We start from the raw sequence: 22,786 nt of genomic DNA on the forward strand, positions 1-22,786 counted from the left end.
ATTATGTCGTCCAAATGTTTTCCATTACTCCTCACACACTCACTTACCTCATTCTAAAATTTGACATCGCTCGGTCAATCATCACTTGTGGAAATGCTTCAATTTCTCGTTGAATGGCCTCCTTGAGTTCTGCAATTGACTGTGGACGACTACTGAAAACTTTGTTTGAGATACCCCCACAGAAAAAAACCACAAACTGCCTGATCAGGTGAACGGCGCTGGCCAAGGAATGTCGCCAAATCGGGAAATCAAACGTCCAAGAAAGGTTTCTTGCAGAACATCCATTGCGATTCTCGCTATGGGCGGTGGCACCATCCTGTTTAAACTAAATTTCATGTCCTTGAAAGTCATTCGGTTTCGGTCGCGGAAATTCATGTTTACGTATCGACATGTTTACGTATCGATGAGATGTTACTGTTACTCGGCGATTTAACTCCTCAAACAAATACGGGCCAATTATGCCGAACTTTGAAACCGCACACCACACTGTAACGTATTGACTGTGAAGTGGTTTTTCAAGAATTTTCCGGGGATTATGGGAAGCCCAATAACGGTAATTTTGTTTATTCACAAATCCTGACAGATGAAAATGCGCCTCGTCACTTAAAAGAATAATGGCATCCTGGCGGACATTTTCGAGGATGACATCGCAAGCTGCTTTGGGAGACGCCCAATCATTTGCATTAAGTTGCTGCACTAACATCATCTTATACGGATGGAATTTCAGGTCGGCATGAAGAATTCGTCGTACATCAGAAATGGCTAGCGCAGCAGCCTGTCTCGCTGCTGAATGTCGTAGAGACCGCGTAACAGCTAACCTTACAGCGTTAATGTTTTCAGGCGTTCTCACAGTCCGTTTTCGTCCTGTCGGTTTCATTTTCAAAGCAGACGATGTGTTCCTAAAATTCTTCATCCACAACAATATCGTATTCGTACTAGGAAAGACGCGTGTCGATTTAAATTGAAATGTCTGCGAAATAAACGCTGTTACAATAACAGAGTCATTATTTTTAAAATAGGCTTCAATCACAAACCTCGTTGTTCACCCGACCACGACCATACTGGTTACTGAAATAGCATGAATAGACCTGTCGATGTACAACACTCCCGCCTTCTCGTTGACAGTGGTGCCAACATAACAATTACTACAAATTCGTCAGATTTATATGCCGGATCCTGTATAAATAAATCGATTAATTAATAAATAAAGTAATAATAATTAATAAACAATCAAATTTATTCAGTTTCAAAATTAGTACAAAGATTTGATGAAATACTTTAATTTGTTTTAGCGGTAGACAGAATAAATAATAATGTTATTTATTACTCTTATATAGCTGTGTATTTCTACATAAATAATGAAATTATATTTTTTTAAAGATCATTTTACTTGAATCAGATCTTTACACCGTACTTAAGAGTAATATTAAATATCAATAAAATTTTCGTATATAAAGTAATTAAAATGAAAGGAAGTATAATCGATCGATCGTTACAAAACGTCAAGACTAAGTTTACGAGCCGTTTTATATATATTTTGTTCATCTTTTGGGAATGCTATTTTTAAATCGCTCCAATCCTGTTTAGCTAACGTTAACAATTCGACTGTATTCCTAGCTTTATATGTCACAAGATGCGGTGAGCGTTCGTACAGTCCTTGTTTAAGCCCAAAACACTGACCGGTAATGTAAATGTCTTTAACCAATTCGACATTTAAATCGTCGAATTCGACCGCTTCAACTTGACCAGAATTAATAAAATACATTTTATTGTCGACATCGTATTTACGAACGATAAAATCACCGGGAAAATAAACGGCTCTATTTAATCTACCGGATAATTGAAACTTAAAATCCGCGTGACATTGTTCAAAAAGGGCATTATATTTAATATGGGCTCCATAAAGATCGAAGAATAATTCGCATTTCATATTATTTGGTGCGTTTTGTACGTAATGCGGCACACTTTGCCCGTTGTTAGTCGACCAAAGTAATAATGAATAATTCCATAGTAGTTCTAACAACGATTTCGAGAGATCGCGTAGCTGAAGATATAATTTCATACAAAGAATATCGTACTCGTATAACGATTTATAATAATTTGACATATCTAATACTTGTGCGTAACTCCCTATCATCATCGGAAGAAAAAGAAATGTACCTATTATAAAGATGGTCATCAGAACGCATTCGTTAACCGTGTACGGCTTGGATAAATCGTACGATCCGCTAATCGTAAACGAGTTTATAGCTTCGTATAAGGAAATCGAAAACTCATACGCAGAATTAGTTTCTGGATCTAGTTTTATCATTCTAGGGGCTTTTAATATGTAGCATCCATTAGCGCAAGCGATATATTCCCAAGTGCAAGCCATTATAAAAGGTAGTAGTGTTACTTTGCATATATATTCTTGCCAACGTAACCAAGGTTTAATGTAAACTCTTTCGTTATGATCGCGAATGAACTTGATCAGTATAATCAGTCTAGCCATTCTATTAAGAAATAGCTCTTTTATTAGTTTATTTTCTTTCAAGTAAAAAATAAATTCAAGCGGTATTACTGAAATAAGGTCCAAAATAAAGCCTGTCGGTTTAGTTATATACTTCAAACGTATATATTTCAAATTCGATACGTAAATGCCTGATTTTTCATCGGTGTATGTCGCATTGAAACCGATGAAAATCCGAAAAATAGAAATAACATCTAGTAAATATATAACGGTATAATAAATAACCAGATATTTTTTTGCGATTATAATAAACAGTACGGGATAAACGGTTATATACGGAACCGCTATAGATAAAATAACCATACACCAATTATAAAATATCGAACCTTTATAAAACCAGTTTTGATCTCTAGTGCCGATATCAAAGTCGTACTGTTTGTACTCTTCTTCTTCGGATTTCAGATTACAACTGACGTACTCCAACTTACGAGTTTCTCTAATGAAATTACGTCTACATTCCGGTTCGTAATTTTCCATCAGCTGTAAGAATTCATCGGACTGTATGAATAATAAATCTGTATAAAATTGACTGACAAATTTTAACGTATGTCTTGTTTTTCCGTTCACCTTGAACGATCCGAACATCGACCCGGGACCGATCATTTTTACGTAATCACCTAAATCGTTGAATATAGTTACACATCCTTGACGAATAAAGTATATTTTATCGTTGACTTCGTTCAAGTTTATTACGTTCACACCGTTTACGTAATGGATTTCATCGACGTTATTCGTTAAATATTTCATAAACGTTTTACTTTTACCGACGAAGTCGTGCAAACATAACATACTTCTATAATACACAGCGAACGTCAAATCCGATTGTAACGATGGATGTAAAGTTTTCACGAATTTTTTTAAGTTTATACCTTTCATTCTTATATATTGAAACGTAAAGTGTTTTTCAATTTTAGCTGCCACTTGTCTGTCGCCTCCTTCATTACGTATAAATGACCAGTACAATTTAAAACTACCTCTATATTTAGTAAAATTCTTACCGTTTCCGATGAGATAACTAGACGATTTACTAATAAATACCCATTTAAATCCGCAGGCCAATAAACCGAATAATAATATGACTTTAACTTCTTTTCTGTTAGCTATAGAAAAGGCTTGCTGATGCTGACCTGTGAATAACATTACCGAATTATAAAAGCATAACAAAAGCATTTTAAATGGATTATTGATAAAATGTTCGTTTAACATTCGTCCGAACCACGTATTCACCACATTGCAATTCATATTATACGATCCGTTATCGCATTTCACTTTACAGGTATATACGAAAATACAATGCGAGAATAATGAAGAAATTAAAAACCAATGTACAGAAAAATTTAAAATTATAGCTTGAAAGTGACTCATGTTTAATTTTCTTTTTAACGCGGACATATATCCGTTTATTCTATAGATTTGTAGAGATTTATTAAGAAATGCGGTAAAAAATCTTACCTCGTAACTATTTTTAGAAAAAAATAGGTAAGTAGGAAACGAGGATATTAAATCTACTGCGAACGAATGACTAAAATAATTAATCTTTTTGTTGATCAATACCCCGTTTTCATCGTAATGTCCGACGTACAGTCTCATACAAATATCGACCAGTGAGAAAGTATCAAGTAAAATGGCTACAATGAATTTTGATGTATTATTGACGTCGCACACTAATGTACAGACAGCTGGCACGTATAAAAGTGTGGTAATTACTTGTATAATTTTTACAGTTTCCCAAAAAAATAAAAATCTTCCGTTAGGATTTATTATAAACGGAGGATTTTTAATAAAATCTAAAACTTTCATCGATACTTTTGTCCAAACCGTAGTTCGAGTTTCTTTGGGTTTTTTTTGTAATTGACGTGGTAGAAAACTCGGTATTTTTATTTTCTCTTTTCTATATTTTTTCTTGCTTACTATTATATCGAGCTCTGATATTTCAAAATTGATTGCCGATTTTATATTATTGACTATTAATTGGTCGCTATACAAAATTTCTCGTAGTTTGTGCGCTTCGATCGTAGCTACCTCACAAACCGTAATGCTATACGTTGTTTGCAAACAAGGAATATTTTGCGCTAATTCCATTAAGGGAAAGAAACTTCCAGGACCGATGGTTTTTCCTTCCAGGTAAGAGTATAGATCTTCTTTTAACATCGATGTCAAATTACAGTATCCTTTTAAAATAATATTAAAACTCATCGAGTGTTCTCCAGATCTACAAAAAATAAATTGTTCTGGTACAGTAAACAACCTGAAGGAATCGCAAATTCGTTGGACCATATAACTATCAAGTTGATCAAAAAACGATATGCTTCTGACAGCCTTCAATATAACTTTCGCTTTTTCAAAGTTTACTATCGGTGATATCATATCTTCTGCTCGCGTCGAATCAAGATCTTCGTCGACTGCTAAATTTGAAACCCACTGTAAACTTATATAATTGTCGAGCATATTTAATAAACCCGCGTGCAAATTTTTTTCACCGAGAATAGCTCTTAGCGAAGTACACGTTTCTTTATGAATTTGCTCTCTTTGGCGTTTCAATACGCATATGGCAACCGATTCGGATAGGTTATACATATATATGTTAAATATTAAAAATATTAAAAAAGCGTGAAAATATATATCCGATTTATTTACTGAAGGTAAAGGATTTAAACCGCATTCGTATATCATTTGTAATAAATTATGAAGTGAATTGACTAAATACGTGAAATTTTCTTCTCCCGACTGCATTATATATCCGTAACCGTCTTTGATATTATATGATTCTGCGGTACCTTGTAGCAAATCAACAAAATGTAAATACCAAGAATTCAATTTACAAGCCAGTACTTGATCGTCGATTTTACAGACCAACATAAAAGCAAAACACGACGATAAATATGCGAAAAACCAAAAAATGTATATATATTTTAGAAATTGATTCATAAAAGAGCTCTCTAAAATTGAATTGTGTTTATATTTAAGAAACGTTATTATTCTTACTAATTTTAATAATCTATGTAATCCCAAGCTTACGGGCACCTGATTTCGTTGAAAAAAGAGACTAGCGACCCCCCGAATAGGTATCGTTCCTAATATATCTATAAGAAATATCGTGCGTTTTAAATGATGACGTAATAGAGGCATCGGTTCGGTAATAGTTTTATCGACGGTCCTAACAGCAGTTATCGCTTGGGAATAGATATCAAATAAATAAGCGAAGCATAATACTTCTTCCCATCTTGTAAGATATTCAGGAATCTCTCCGCTAAAAGTGGAGCAGTAAGGCAATAGCGTACAGTCGATGGTTATCAGGATAACGACAAATGACAGCCATACTTTAATGAAATTACAGTTTGGTTCCAGTACAAACGGGCATGCGCTACGAAGACAGCATTTGTCGGCATCCCATTTTACTTCGCTGCTGAGGACGATAACATCCAGATATTTTGAGGTATGGGTCATTTCTGTGGGTAACTGTTCGTCTTTTATTTTATGTAAGTACTTTTCTGAAAACTGATGCATTTGCATTTCTATGTTGTTTACCGTTCTCCATCTGTGTTTGATCCACTTTAATTTATCGTCTTGAGGTATACCGTATATCTTCATCGTCGGATCTTCTTTCTTGTAAGCTTTTGATAATACGAACATTTTTTTTGCGTGTGAAATATGCTCTTTTTCTATGGTAAATAGAGTCTTTGTTCCTTCTATGTATAACATTAACGCCTTACGAAAATTTTTATACGTCAGAAAACGGACTTCACAAACGGTCGCACAAATAACATCCGTGGGACTTTTTGAAGGTAACGTTAACGATAATCCACCGAGACAGGAACCGCTTGCGATCGTAAGTATCGGAGAAACGCCATCGTAATGCGACATTATTTGAACGACCCCGCTCGCGATGTAATAATAGTTACTTCTAACCTCACCTTTCCTAAAGATATAATCTCCCGGTTGCATAAATTTCGATTCCATGACAAGACTTATATCTCTTTTAATGTTTTCGCTGAAATATCTCAGAATATGGGAATGGTCTATCGCATCCCAATAAACATCCGTCAATATATCTTTCTGTAAACATAAAGGAAGTTTATCTAAAAGCGGGCATTTGTATACTCCGAACCAGTTATTCCAGAAGGAAGTGTAGTATTCTTCTAATTCCTTCTTATACTTCTCATTTTTTAAGCATCTGCTATTAACTCTTAAATGGTCTTTAATTTTATATATACGACTTTGAAACTTACATATACTTAAAACCATATGCCCTATTATATATCCCGTCTTAAGTATGAATCCGACATATAGGGTTAAAGTAAATAAAATTTTTTCCGGTATTTTGTCTGTTCTTACATCTGTAGTCAATTTATTATTCAGTACGACGTAAATCTGTTGGAAACTGAAAGCGTACATTTCTGTCGGATCATTTATGTCGATACCATCGGTGTAACTTTGAAGATCTGACAACCACGAACCGTCACTCTTCAGTTTGAATCCTAACGTATACCAAACGCTACTCAATAGAAGCGCTGTGAAGAATATAAGGGCGTTATTTTGAACTACACAAACTAATACCGGATTTAGACCCATTAATTGTTGAAGATTTATCAGTTCTATAAACACTCTGTATATTCTTAGGCATCCGTTCATTCGTGTTATCATCGTCCAGTTAATTGAACCATCTTCATGTAGAATTCTATGTTTCATGAACGTTCGACTTGGTATCAACGCGATAAAATCAAGTAAGAGTGAGAGACTAGATCTCGGTTGATATGGCATTGATGTCTGAACGGTTTCCCAAGTCTTGTGCAACGCTGATAATACTGTATCTGTTAAGTAAACAAGATTAATAACTTTAGATACAAAATCTGACGTCGGTACGTAACTTTCCCGAACTTCTTCGTACACAAACACCTCATCAAAAATATTCATACCGAAGTAGACGCTACAGCATGCTGCCATAAACATTCTCCAGTAAAAATTAAAAGGTAGAAATACTATACGTCTCCATTTTAATTCATCTGTTCTGTACGTCAGTACTACTTCTAGAACAAATAAAAACAACAATTGTTAACAGTTGATAGAAATATTTGTGGAAATGTGCATAATATGGGTTTTGTGTTGCTTTTTTTTGTATAGATATACAAATATAAAAAAGTAAAATCTCCTTGAAAGTGACCGGTGATAGGTCTTTTCATTGTTCGAAACAATTTTCTTTTACATAAACCGAGAAATTCAGAACATTTCAGAATTTATTGTAATCTTAAATCTTTTGATAAAAGAATTTACCAGACAGGTTATTATTTCCTGAGAAACACAAGCGATAGAATATTATACTTTCTTAAACTGAAAAAAATAAAAGTTTGAAAAAGAACTATGAGGAGTAGACTACAAAATATAATAAACAAAAACAAGTCTTTATGTACATAAAAATTAATGACGTAAATATAATCAATAACGAGGATCGTTCAGTAATTAAAAACATAAATAGCAAAAGAGTTGGTAAGAGGGTTATGATATTTTAGAACAGTGAGCCGGTGATGACTTTTGATCAGCTAACCTAAAATTGTTTTAACTTCAAAATCTCATTTTACGATGGCGAGATCTTTTGAAGTTAATTAAGTAGAACAAATTAGTAGAACAGCGTGCAGTGATCTTGTTTTGCTTTGAGAAGGAGAAAACCCGATTACCATTTACACTTGTATGATCAAAAAACCTCCTCTATGAATCATGAGACCTAGCCGCTGGTGAGGGAGCTTGAGTGCTCAGTGATACAGAGTAGCTGGACTGAAGGTGCGACCATATCGGAGAAGTATATAGAGGGAGATTTATAACTGCCTTTATGATTTCTGAAAGAGGGCAGCAGCTCTTTCAGTGTTGTTAAGGGTGTAAGTCAGGACGACAAACGGCCATATCAACATCACTCAGTCCTCTGAGTACTGTGCAGCTGAAAGCAATGGAAAAATACAACTGCTTTTTTTCCAAGAAAATGTAGCTCTCTGCATTTTCATATAGCAATGATGGAGGCGCCTTCCTTGGTAAAATATTCCGAAGGCAAACTAGTCCCCCGTTCGGATCTCTGGGTGGGGACTACTAAGGAAGGGGTCACCAGAAAATTAAAAAATAACATTCTACGAGTCGGAGTGTGGAATGTTAGAAATTTAAAAAAAGATTGGTAGGTTAGAAAATTTAAAAAGGGAAATGGATAGGATAAATGTAGATGTAGTAGGAATTAGTGAGGTTCGGTGGGAAGAGGAAGGCGACTTTTAGTCAGGTGATTTTAGAATAATTAACTCAGCTTCAAATAATGAGCAGGCAGGAGTAGGATTCGTAATGAACAAGAAGATAGGGAAGAGAGCAGAGTATTTCAAAATGCGTAGCGATAGAATCATTGTAATAAGGATAAAATCAAAACCTAAACAGACAACGATTGTTAACGTCTATGTGCCTACAAGCGCTCATGATGATGATGAGGTAGTGTGTGTACGAAGAGATTGATGAAGCATTAAACACCTAAAAGGAGATGAAAATTTAATAATAGTTGGAGATTGGAATGCAAGCATTGGAAAAGGCAAGGAAGGAAATATAGTGGGTGAATACGGGCTGGGCAAAAGGAATGAAAGAGAGGACCGAACAAAAAGAACTGGTAGAAAACCTTGGATTTCAGACGATATATTGCAGCTGATGGATGAACGTAGAAAACATAAGAATGCTAGTGATGAAGAAAGTAAAAGGAACTAAAAACAATTAAGAAATACTATAAACAGGAAGTGCAAACTAGCTTAAAGAAAAGTGTTCAGAAGTGGAAAGAGAAATGAACATTGGTAAAATAGACGGAGCATACAAGAAAGTTAAGGAAAATTTTGGGGTACATAATTTAAAATCTAATAATGTGTTAAACAAAGATGGTATACCAATATATAATACGAAAGGTAAAGTCAACAGGTGGGTGGAATATATTGAAGAGTTATAGAGGAAATGAATTAGAAAATGGTATTATAGAGGAAGAAGAGGTTGAAATGGGAGAAACAATACTGAGATCTGAATTTAAGAGAGCATTAAAAGATTTGAATGGCAGAAAGGCTCCTGGAATAGACGGAATACCTGTAGAATTACTGTGTAGTGCAGGTGAGGAAGCGATTGATAGATTATACAAACTGGTGTGTAATATTTATGAAAAAGGGGAAGTTCCGTCAGACTTCAAAAAAGTGTTATAGTCATGATACCAAAGAAAGCAGGGGCAGATAAATGTGAAGAATACAGAACAATTAGTTTAACTAGTCATGCATCAAAAATCTTAACTAGAATTCTATACAGAAGAATTGAGAGGAGAGTGGAAGAAGTGTTAGGAAAAGACCAATTTGTTTTCAGGAAAAGTATATGGACGAGGGAAGAAATTTTAGGCCTCAGATTAATAGTAGAAGGAAGATTAAAGAAAAACATACCAACAGTCTTGGCATTTATAGACCTAGAAAAGGCATGTGATAACGTATACTGGAATAAAATAGAATTTTAAAAAAATTAGGGTTCAAATACAGAGATAGAAGAGCGATTACTAACATTTACAGGAACCATACAGCAACAGTAATAATTGAAGAACATAAGAAAGGAGTCCGACAAGGATGTTCCCTATCCCCGTTACTTTTTAATCTTTACATGGAACTAGCAGTTAATGATGTTAAAGAACAATTTAGATTGGGAGTAACAGTACAAGGTGAAAAGATAAAGATGCTACGATTTGCTGATGATGTAGTATTTCTAGCTGAGAGTAAAAAGGATTTAGAAGAAACATTGAATGGCATAGATGAACTCCTACGCAAGAACTGTCGCATGAAAATAAACAAGAACAAAATGAAAGTAATGAAATGTAGCAGAAATAACAAAGATGGACCACTGAATGTGAAAATAGGAGGAGAAAAGATTATGGAGGTAGAAGAATTTTGTTATTTGGGAAGTAGAATTACTAAATATGGACGAAGCAGGAACGATATAAAATGCCGAATAGCACAAGCGAAACAAGCCTTCAGTCAGAAATATAATTTGTTTACATCAAAAATTAATTTAAATGTCAGGAAAAGATTTTTGAAAGTATATGTGTGGAGCATAGCATTATATGGAAGTGAAACTTGGACGATCGGAGTACCTGAGGAGAAAAGATTAGAAGCTTTTGAAATGCGGTGCTATAGGAGAATGTTAAAAATCAGATGGTTGGATAAAGTGACAAATGAAGAGGTGTTGCGGCAAATAGATGAAGAAAGAAGCATTTGGAAAAATATAGTTAAAAGAAGAGACAGACTTATAAGCCACTTACTTATAAGGCATCTTGGAATAGTCGCTTTAATATTGGAGGGACAGGTAGAAGGAAAAAATTGTGTAGGCAGGCCACGTTTGGAATATGTAAAACAAATTGTTAGGAATGTAGGATGTAGGGGTTATACCGAAATGAAACGACTAGCACTAGATAGGGAATCTTGGAGAGCTGCATCAAACCAGTCAAATGACTGAAGACAAAAAAAAAATCAAAAAAAATACTGTCAATTGTATGAAGTAGCAATAAAGATTTAAGGATGGTTGAACTGTAGGGACTGACGAGCACCATTCTGGATTCCAGTTGGTTTTAACTTCAGCGCTTGGAACTCGTATAGATTCTCTTATCCAATGAGACTGACGGATTACAGTTGAGATGAAAACTTACAAGTTAAGTCGATACAGTTCATAAAATTATCGCCAACAAGCTAAAGTACCGTAAAACAAGCGCAAGATGGTTTCCAAGAGAGTTGAAAGATCACTGTAGGAAGACAAGATTTCCTATGTGCATAGAGCTGGAACAACGTTATCAACAAGAAAGTGATGCTTTTTTTCTAATGTGTGACGAAACATAGATTCACCATTATAAACTAAAATCAAAAATATAGATGTATGAAATGAAAGTACACTAGAGTTGACCTGTCAAGAAAAGACCCCGAACCCAACCATTAGTAGGAAAAATCATGATGAAACTTTTTTTGGATGCAATAGTGTTTGTCTTTGTCGATTTCCTTGATCAACCAATAATAAACAGCGCATACTACTGTGACAGGCTTATCAATAAAGTAAAGACAGCAATGTTTAAAAAACGTTCTGGATTCTATGTAAAGACATTCTGTCTCTTTATGACGCCCGCTCCCACACGGCTTGGCCCAACGGATTCCACTTCTTTGGTCTCAATGAGGTGCTACGTGGTAAAAAATTTAATGGCAATGATGACATCAGAGAAAATATGCTAAATTGGCTCGAATATCAAGACAAAGATGTTTTGTCCATAAGACTTAAATAAGCAGATTCCGACAAATGTATAAATATTGCTGGAAATAAATGTCAACATTGATTAAATGGGTTTTTTATCTCCAGATTAATTTCTGTCTTTAATTATTGAATGACCCTCGCACCTTCTTTCTTACTTTGTAAAGCACTATTCTGCTAATAAATATTGTAAGAACGCTAAAGAGATGTAGATAAAAATAATTAAATAAGATAAATTAAAAATCAAGAGAAGTCTTATATTTCATGAATTAGTTTTTTTTAATTTAGCTTTATGAAGACCAGTCTACTGAATTACTGTGATGAGTTTTTTACTTAATTATTTGGTTTAAGAAGTTTTATGCCTGTATGCTGGTTTAGTCAGTGTAATGTGATGTTTACACACGTACTTCTAACGTTATTGGTTTTTAGTAGTCATTATTAGAATAACTAGTTGCTTAGTTTATGTTTTTTAATCTTAAATTCAGTTTCGCATCAAATTTGTTTACAGTTGCTAAGCAACCGTCATTTTCTCGCATTAAGTGGCAAGAGAGCACTGCTTTGGATCTTTTTGATGCTAAAACCCGAAACCCCGGAGTTGATGCGAGCGACTTTGAACCGTTGAGGTGAAATGGATGGATGGACACTTCCAGTTCGCGTCCATCCACATCGACCGAGACCCTTGTAGACCTGTCGCCGGGGTTGGAGTGGCTAGAGGACAAGGATACCCTGTTTGACGGGCTTGTCGGCAGGCTCGTTAATTAGAAGATCCGCGGTCACAACGCCAAGAACGACGAGCGCGAACTGAAGCAGAGTGATAGGGAGCTGGAGGGAGGGGCTAGTGACTCAGCTGGCTGCGCTTAGGGAAAACTGAAAGATACAGACAGTGGCGATAGATCACGTCCTTTACGTCTGTCTCGTTACATACTGAAAAAAAGGTGATGCTTCAGATATTAGGACTCCGCTCGAGGAGGAACTCCTAGACGATGAAATTGCCCGGCTAGTGTCAAGGAGATAGCCCTCGGAGCTGTTTGTTATGACTATTTAAGTTAATGACTCAATAAGTTTGATGAGTTCTCAGTCAATGATAAGAGGCATTGTTGTGATCCACCACCTGGTCATCGGGAACATTAGATACGTCAAGAGGGTCAAGCAGAACTGCCAATACCGTAAGAAACTCCTCGGACCAGGGAAGGTTAAGTCGGAGCACCTGATTAGGGAGAGCAACAACGAACCCGTCATGGGTGATGACCTCAGTTTAGACTGTTGTTCTACTTATAATATAGTCGAAAATTCATCAAAAAGCGAAGGGCCGGCTGTACTCGTTGTCCAGGAAGCTGTGAACAAATTTTTAAAAGATTCACAAAAGTTGATCACTGGTCTACCGGATACCAGACTAGGCATGTCCATTAGGCGGTTATTTGAGTATGTGAATATACGACAAAATCAGAATTCGATGTCTCCTTTTATAGAGACGTTAAGAAAGCGGCCAAGAAGGAAGCCGACCCTAAAAAGAAACAGGAGAGCGCCGTACAGTCTAGAACATTTGTGAAATCTGGTGGAATGTCTTACACAAACCTTCTTAAGGAAGTTAAAGAAAGGGTCCCGGAGGAGGAAGCGGGCGAGATTCTCTCCATTAGGAGGGGGAAGAATAATGAGATCGACAGCCGTGCGAGAGGTAAGGCCAAGGCGACGGAATCTCTTCTTTTAAGGCCGTTCTTTATGAAAATGTAGGGGTTATTGATGTTTATTTCCGCAGTAGGGCGGATTGTAGGGTCGTTGTCCAGATCAAGGACATCAACTTCAGTACCGTGAGAGCATGTTTTAAGCTATCTTCGGTTAGGCTGGCCTTTAAGCGATACTAAGAACGCGTCGGTGAATTTTTTCTGCCTGGGCCACTAAAGCAATTTCTGACAGGTCTAGAATTTGGATTGGCTGGGTCCTCTGTCGGCTATCATGAGAAAAGAGTAGGATCGTTGTTTCAGGTGCTGGGAGACAAACCATGTTGCGGTTAAGTATCAGGCTCTGATCGCTCCGAACTGTGTTTCAATTTTGGCAAAGGAGACAGCTTATTCCAGTCAGCCGATGTGTGCATCTTGTGTGGTGCGGAGGGGCACAGGTTAAGTAGCAAGGTTTGCAAACATAGGAAATGAAGGTATTACAGATTTAATTACAACCGAAGCCACGTGTTAATACGCTTATTGCGAGGTAGCCACGAGGAAAGATGTAGACCTGGTCGTTGTGTCCGATCGCAACGTCTCTATAGTCGAATGTGGGGGTCGGTTGATGTAGGACAGTCGGTTTTCTTCAACTCCTACTGCTCACCCAACGTCTGTACTACTGACTTCGGTTTGTTTGGCAACGACTCCTGGTCGTAAGTCCCTGTGACAAGCTAGGGGACCACCCCCTGCTAGTTATGCTTGCGTTCTTTTCAGAACGAGGAGATTAAAACACGTTACTTTAAGAGAAATATGATTGAAAACGCAGAGAAGATTGTAAAATAGAGAAGATTGTGGCCGCGACGAGCAGGCTTCTCCGCAAAAAACGGCACGTGTACTCCAGTCTTGTGAACTCGATCCTGATACCACGGGGCACCTGCTTGCTTAAAAGTCCTGAACAAATAGAGTACAGATTGACCCTTGTGCGGGTTCTGAAAAGTAGGTCTCTGCGAGTCTGCTCGAGCGACAGAACTGTTTTCTCAGAGGCGGCGTTCATTATCTCCAGTACGCCGATAGACTTGCTGGCACATTTCAGGGAAGACTGTTACCAGGGAGAGGATAGGGCCGTCGACTTATAGTGTTCTCTCATCTTACGGTGTTGTTCTAGATGAGTGGCAGTCCAAATGAAATGAATTTGACAAGGGAAGACTGATATAAAACGTATAATAATTAAGCGTGTCGAGCCATAGGTTAGTAGGAAACTTGGAAAGGTAATCTCTTTGTTTACTCAGTTCCTGTCGGGTTATGGCTGCTTCAGGTCATATCTGTACACTAGGATGGGTGGGCACAGCGACGACTATTTGTGCCTGTATTGTTGGTGCCCTTGATGATGTCGATCATGTGATTTTCATGTGCGTATGTGGACGAGTCCAAGGACGCAGTGGATGCAGTGGTAACGGGTCCGCTAGACACAAACAACGTAATCGGGTGTCATGCTCGCTAGTGCCAAGAGGTGGAATGCGGTTTCCAAGATGGTGATGAGCATCGTTGCGAGGAAGTGGGCTGGGAATAGGATAAGGGCAGGCTACGGGTCGGTGGACGTCCATCTGCATTGATTAGATAAGATAAATAAGGCCAGATTAAGTTAGGTTAGGTCATCCTGAGTTAGGTTTGGATGCGGATGTACGTGTTCTGTCAATACCCATTCGACCCCGCTGAGTTTCTTGCCGCCCATTTCTGACAGGAAACCTGCAATTTCCTCTGGAGATTCTGTTGTACTTATAATTATGTTTTCACCTGTTGTAGAGGTGGTGGAGTTTTAGTCAGTGAAAGCCTGACACTACAATCTTTGTGGGCAGATTGTGTCTGTTAGAGATTTCCCCCTCCAATGTATAACAAAATAAAAAAATGTAGTGTAATGTAAGCAAGCTCCAGGTAATTGGGAATAAACAGTGGTTACTGTTGTTTCCACTTTCTCTTACTTTAATATTACAAATTTTGAATTCTAGTTTAAATCTCCACCACAGCATCATAATAAACCACTATAGCAGTTTACAATTTCTTAAGGAAGATATTGTAACATCACTAAATGACATGAGAAATCTATGTTAACCCAGAGTTCCCAATTGCAACAGCAAAAGGTAATTATAAAAACTTCAGTGATTTGAACCATAATCATTGTTATCTTAAATTTTCAAGTTTTACATTAATTATATTTTTCTTGTACTAGTAAATTCAAATGATTATTTCTTTTCACTATTTTAGTAAAAATTCCATTTAATATATAATTTTAATCAAATCTTTACATCTATTTTTTGTTCTTAAATTCTTATATTGCTTAAATCCTTTATTTTCAAAGAAAAGGAATATTTTTCAGTCAGATTCATATACAGATTAGAATTAAGTCTCTCTAACTTGTATTTCTAATGTATTTTCCACAAAATTCTTAACACTAACAATTAAGTTTCATTTCTTTTATATAAAAGTATATTTCTACTAATAAGTATTAGACCTATTTGATAAAGGACAATCATTGGTAATAAACTAATTTTTAAATAGTGAAACAGTAACTTCTAATAATTTTATAATTATTAAACTTTTATTCTTCAATAGATGAAAACACATGTATTTTTCTAAGTGTAAAATATATCTGTTTAATCAATAAACATATAATATATACTATATTACATTTTTAATTTAAAAAACTTACCATTTATTGTACCAACATTCGCCCTGTAAAAAAATAAAGAATACAGATTACAAAAATCAGAAAACCAGAGATGAATCACTATTTTTTTGCTCGTTCTTTTTTGATTCTATGTTTCATATTCATTACATTGCTGTGAGTAATATATTTTCCTGTACTTAAAGTAATTTATTTGAATAATTAAAAAAAGCAAATGGATAAAAAAATTGATGTTATAAAATTGATTCAATTTGATAAAAAGATATGACAAGTCAAATGTAGAATGTACATTCTTGATATTTTGAGTATCAGGATACTCAAAAAGTGTGAGTATTCTGTACATATACTACAATTTACACTCATACATACTGTACTAAGTGGGTTTAGACAACCCTCCATGCTAGGCAAAACCAAAACTACCTGATAATCTGTTGTAAAGAAGCAGTATAACAGCTTTGAGAAGTTCTTCTGGAAGCATATTGTAATATATTATAAAAGAAAAATAACATTTTTTAATTGTAATTATCATGGCGTGCTGGTTAACAAAGTTACATGTAGCATTAAAAGTTATGCATCACTAAGAACTTTAGAGAAAATGTAATTCGTTGAGTCTATTTTCTAAATTTTCTTTTAAAAATCAGCTGCAGCATACTTTTTTTAAGATTAAGTTTATAAATTTTTAATCAGTGTTTCGCTTTATAATAAATAAGCTTCTTCAGAGATTGCACCTGTGAGAACTGTGTTGGTTTGCTACTGGATATGGCACTGGAATTTGCAGTACTTAACCATTCCAGCCCATTGAAATTCATTTGATATTTGACTCTAAAACATGTTACTTTCAATCTATTGATTGAAGGGGTTGTTGATTTACAATGGTTATTAATCTTATAGAAAGTATCTGATAACTTTGTACCAAACATTTTTATTTTCATCTTTTAGTCATAATAATAATCAGCTGAATCTAATAAAAATATAATTGCTGGCTGGATAATTTGTAAAGATTATCTAATTTGCAATATATATAAATTTTTAAGTAGTTATCAACTGCTATAGTTAATGGTTGTTGATATTTGAATGGAGATTAGTAGGCAAACTTTACTGGGTAGGTATACCAACTTCAAACATAAGAGACTTGTTGTGCAGCCATCAAATGTTATAGGAAATAATGACTCCTGAAGTCATACCATAGGCAGCCCTTCTAGATTTCAAGGATGCTTTTGTTCTTTAGGTCCTAAGAACCTCAGTAAGAAGTAGTTCTTAATAAGGTCACACTTGTGTATGTATAAACAATAAAGGTCAAGAATAAGGAAAAGATTTGTAGAGTAAAAGGACAATCTATCCATCAGGACAGATAAGGATTATCAGCTTGCCTAAGTCCAGACTGCTAACCCTAATTAATATTTTCACATCTCATTTTGATCAAAATTTTTATATATAGAAACTGGTTATTAAATGTTTAATAAACCTCTTTATCCTATTCCAAAACATCACAGATGTGAAACCATTAGCTTGCAAAGGATACACTTTATATGATGCATGCAAAAAAATGTTAAAATAGAAAATGCTCAAAAATTATTTAAAAAGAAAATTAATTAAAATTTGAAAATAAGTATCCATCTTGATTATTAAATAATCATCAGTAGATATTGAGGAATTAGTTCAATAACTGAACAATGTAAATAAAATATTTTTATAAACTAAATTAATCAAACAATATTTACAAGTTACAAAAAGAGTATTTCTTCAGAGTTTATACCAAAAGCTATGAAATATCATACTATACAATTCCAGCTGAAATAAAAAATGTGCTTAAATTCAAACTGAAATAAGGGGCCCCTTGAGTTGATCAAATTTGAATTAGTCTAGGTTAGGAGTTGAAATTTTGAACTGGTATTATATCCAGTATGATACTTTTTGAAAACTGTATTTTAATTTCATAAATGCCAACAGAAATGGTAGTCTTCATTGTATTACATGAATGTTCTTTTATTATAATTAATTTTAATAATTTACTTTTATTTATATTGAGGTTCAATTTTTTTTATTTATAAATTCCTTATTTTCTACTGATAATTGTTTATTTAAAAGACAGACTAACTTTAGATTGTTTTTGATTAAATGTTTTTTGAGTATTTTCTTTCTACCTTTGAAATTTTTTTCAAATAATTTTTACTTTTACAGATTTTCAGATAATCTAAATTTTGATAATCTGAATTACCTTTTAATCTCATCATATTTAAATGTATGCTAATATGAAAAAAATTTATCTGAATTGTGTGTAATAAATCTACTTACATTTTTTTCTTATTTATTTATTTCAGGAACTATCTTATTCTTAATTAAAATTAGATCTTTTTGTAGTGCACTTTTTTATGAACATTGATTATTTACAACATTTCTGTAAGTAAAGTTTGAAAACAATCATTAATTAAAAATCTAATTTTTTAATATTAATTAACAATTCTACTAATGTAATGTTTAATTGTTTGCTTGAAGTAAACGTATTAAAATTTGATTTGTATATCTAACCTGAAGAAGTGAGAAGTAACAAAACTGAAAACTTTTCATTCCTATCCATATCATGCATTCATTTTAGTTTATAAATTTGATTAATTTCTTTCCAGTTTCGCTAGTTTCAAAAATGTTGAAGTGATGAAATCAGATTTTGCTGCTAAGTTGTGTGCTTTTTTCATGGAATCGCTTATTGCCAACAGATTAAATTCTTCATCATTAAACAAATGAAAAGATCAACATATCCCCTCCCCCTTCCTTTTCTGATCAATGGATGAAATAAAAAATTGTGAATTTTTTGTCATCAATTTGATGCAGAAATTAGATAAAACATAGATAAAACTCAACGGGAAAGGTTACATTATACATTTATCATAACAGTGTCTCTTTCAGGAGTGTGGGTTCCAAGCAAAACACTGTTGGGAGTTATATGACCATGCTACTACTAAAATTGAAAACATCTGCCCATTAACATGAATAATAGCCTGTTCCTACAGCAGTTATCTTGTTTCAATACATTCTTTTTGAAAAAAAAGTAAGTTTTGATATCTAGTTTGGCGTAATTATTTTCTCTTAAATGCTGTTTAACTTTAGTGCAAGGTAGTTCCATCAAGTTTAGAACACCTAAATATGGAGAAATCCTTACTACTTCATAGCAAAATTAGACCACCATTCATTCATCTGTCTTACAACAGGTGCATTTCGGTCAAGCCCCATGGTAAGTATGCTGGTGAACATTGGTGAGCCATGCCTTTGTAATAGACTAAAGCAAATTATATGCTCCTATGTGGCTTGCATTAAAGCACAACCAAATCATCCAACCTTTAATGCGGTATTCTGCAACCAGCATGTAAATAGATACCAGGAACAACTGAGATCTACTGCTACACTAGGCATTAGAGCTCTACAATTACCTCCAACCCTTACTGTTGCTCCATGTTATTACGTCTCTTAGCGGCTTTCTCTCATTAATTACTGATTCAGTCTTGGTCTGTATTATAAAAAGAACATAAATCCAGTTATTTTACGAAAAAAATTTTGTAATATAAATAGCGTGAGTACTGATGCTATAGTTCATATGGGCAGCTCTAAAAAAGCTAATTCTGTTGGTTGTACTTTTGTGGTTGGCATCATCAGTATTTTCATTGCAAAGGTGGATGCTATTAATAAAGCCGTAAATAAAATTAGTCCAACATTTCATGTACTTGTGTGCTCAGATTCCATGAGTGCCTTACAGGTGATTAATAAAATGTATTCCAGACACCCTATTGTCTGTGAGATTCAGTGTGTTATTTCACAAATGACTTGACATAATACAACTGTGTGCTTCTGATGAATCCTCTGCCATATTGGAATTTCAGGTAATCAGCATGCTGATGATGTGGCAAAAGAGGCTTATTTCCAGCCTCCTTTCACCAATTACATCGCTTTGAACAATCTTGTCTGTTTCCTGAAACGGGGTGGTTCATGATGAGTGGGAAAGTGAATGTACTGCTACCATGAGCAATAAACTTCACCCATTTAAGAACACTGTGTCACCATAGAGCTGCTCATGTAGAGGTAACCGTCAAGAGGAGGTTGTTATTTGCTGTTTGCAAATAGGACACTAGGTTCACTAATGGATATCTAATGGACTGTCAACTAACAGTGCACACATCCTTGTGAATTGTGTCTTGTTATACGCCATTGCATTGCAAGTTTCAACTAAGGGCTAACTTGCAAACTATTCTAGGGGATAATGAAATGTTATCTTATGTGTTATGATATCTTTGGACTGCCTGGTTATATTCAAATATTTGAATTACTGTAGTGTATTTCAACTACTCATGTCATTTGCCATGAAGCAGCTGGTAATTTTATTATTTTAATTAAAATATATAATTTGATAATTTTTATTGTTTATTTTTTATTATAACTAATATATCATATATGAGCAACAATGTGAAAATGTTTTTCATCTAGAAAAACAAAAAAAAAACACAAAACTAGACTAATATAAAATTTATAAACTTTTTCAGCCAGTCTGTGTATGTTTAATGATCCTGCAAGTTGTCCCTTTTTCATTGTCATATTGCATTCTGCATCTTTTTGTTGTAACAAATTCACTACATTGATTTTCACTCAGCTTTTGTTTGGGATTTTTTTTGGATTAAACAATGTTACAGAATATTGTCCTTACAATGAGTGATAAACTCTGATTTCCTTTTAAATCACCTATAAACTTCTACTCTTTTTTACACTTTCTAGAATTGTTTAATGAATCCTTCTCTCTTGATTTCCCAGCTAGTTAACTTTCCTATTCTGAATTGTTTTGTTAAGCTTCAATTCTCATTAACTTCATTTACATTTTTCACTTTGTCCATTTAATCTTCAATCTAGTAATATCTGTTTTTTGTTGTTAACATTTTCTTAGCTGTTGGTATTCTTAGTTTAAATTTTACCTATTACCTATAGTGTTTCATTTGTTCAATATTTCTTTCTTTTATACAAATATTCATTAGCTTTTTGTCTTCTACTGTCATGACTTTTGTTTTCTTAACATTTGTTTTTATACTGTAATCTGTCGTACTGCCTTCTAACTTTATAATTATCTGTTAAATATCCTATGCTTTTCCTAAAAAAAAATCTTATCTAAAATTCTTATTCAATTTGTTCTTCCTCCAACATTTATTCCTTATTTCTTCTTGTAGAAAGTTTATAGTATTTTTAACAGTTACATTAAACAAAGTTGGTGATATCCAGCCTCCTTGTCTTACCAGTAGCCTTACTTTCCTCTTCCTTGGTCATACTACTACTCAGTTTCTGAATCCTTTATTTTCATAGTCATTATCAGATTTAGATTCAGTTCTTATAATATTCTATCTTTTTAATCTACTCTTTGGTTTCTTAATATCTCCATAGTTTATTCCATATGACACGGTCAGATGCTTTTACCTGTTTATAAAAAACACACTTACTCCTTTATCTCTTTCTGCATAGATTTCACCAATACTTACTTAGTAGGCCAATAACACTTCTTGTATCTCATCCCTTTTTAAAAATATTGTTCTTTCACAACCATTTTTTTACTCAAATCTTTGCAGAATATGAAATTAGATTAATTCATAAATGTAAATTTGCATTATGTAATAAAAAATTATAACATCAGATCAATATATGTGAACACTTACCACAATGTAGCATTTTTTTTAATAAGTTCTCTCATAGTCAGCATAAAGTTTTATGTAATAAAATATATGAATTTTTATATAATTAAGATTTCCTATCATTATGAAGACTAAAGTTAAAATTTCCTATCATTATGTTATCATAATGAAATGAATTTAACCTTAGTAATAATAATTCAGCCAACATTTGCAATCCATTATTTCCAGAATCCTTTATTTATCAATGAAAAGTTTATTGATTTATTCACTCCTCATGTAGACACCTAAGACCAGGAGAAGTCTTAGTTTAATGTAGTTGTAAAGGCTTGTTTTTCAGCATCCTTACTCTTATCATAAAACTGTATTTTACAAATGTACAGACAATTCTGGAGTACTATTTGTATGAATTACTAATAGGATTACCATTAGACTAAGAAAAATATAGGTTTGGAATTGTTAAGTAAATAACTTGTAGATCCAAAGGGCTAGAATATGCAATTAAAAGCTACTGAATTTGATCTCTGAGAAATACACACATAGAGAATAACTGTTGCACAATAGGTCTATCTATATAGGTATACTGATGAAAATAATTTGCTCCTATGTTTAAAAGGTATCGTCTGGTTATATCAAAAGGTACTCTTTATATCAAAATTCCAGTTACCAGAAATATATTTTACCTTTCTTACGGTGCCTTCACTTGTTAATGATCAGATGTAGACATTTTTGAATTATTTTGTTATGTAATACAGTCTTGTGCAAGTTAATGTGAACAAGAGTATATTTTCAAAAATAATCAAATTTATTACATATAAAGAATGTGTAGTGTTTATTACAGTATTTTCTTAGTATTTAATATATCCTCCTTGCTCTTGAATAACCATTTCAAATCTTTTATTTATGAATCTATAACTTTTTAACATATTTCTTTAATTTGTTGATCATGAAACCACATCTTCATCACAGCACAAATCACCTTCTCTTTGGTAGTGCAGTCCATTTTCTCAGTCTTTTC

At 34.1% G+C, this 22,786-nt stretch overlaps 1 protein-coding gene across 1 annotated transcript; it reads right to left on the minus strand.

Annotated features, from left to right (window-relative positions):
- Positions 1 to 1,492: 1,492 nt before the first annotated feature.
- Positions 1,493 to 21,830, minus strand: LOC142329508 (uncharacterized). Its single transcript, XM_075374183.1, has 4 exons — positions 21,796 to 21,830; positions 16,139 to 16,161; positions 4,102 to 7,536; positions 1,493 to 3,636 (listed from the first exon to the last, which is right to left on the minus strand). Exons 1-4 carry the CDS (start codon positions 21,828 to 21,830, stop codon positions 1,493 to 1,495), a joined length of 5,637 nt encoding a protein of 1,878 aa, XP_075230298.1.
- Between the last annotated feature and the right edge of the window lie 956 nt (positions 21,831 to 22,786).

The sequence above is a fragment of the Lycorma delicatula genome, chromosome 8 (genome assembly GCF_047948215.1).
Source record: "Lycorma delicatula isolate Av1 chromosome 8, ASM4794821v1, whole genome shotgun sequence".
NCBI classification, from domain to species: domain Eukaryota; kingdom Metazoa; phylum Arthropoda; class Insecta; order Hemiptera; family Fulgoridae; genus Lycorma; species Lycorma delicatula.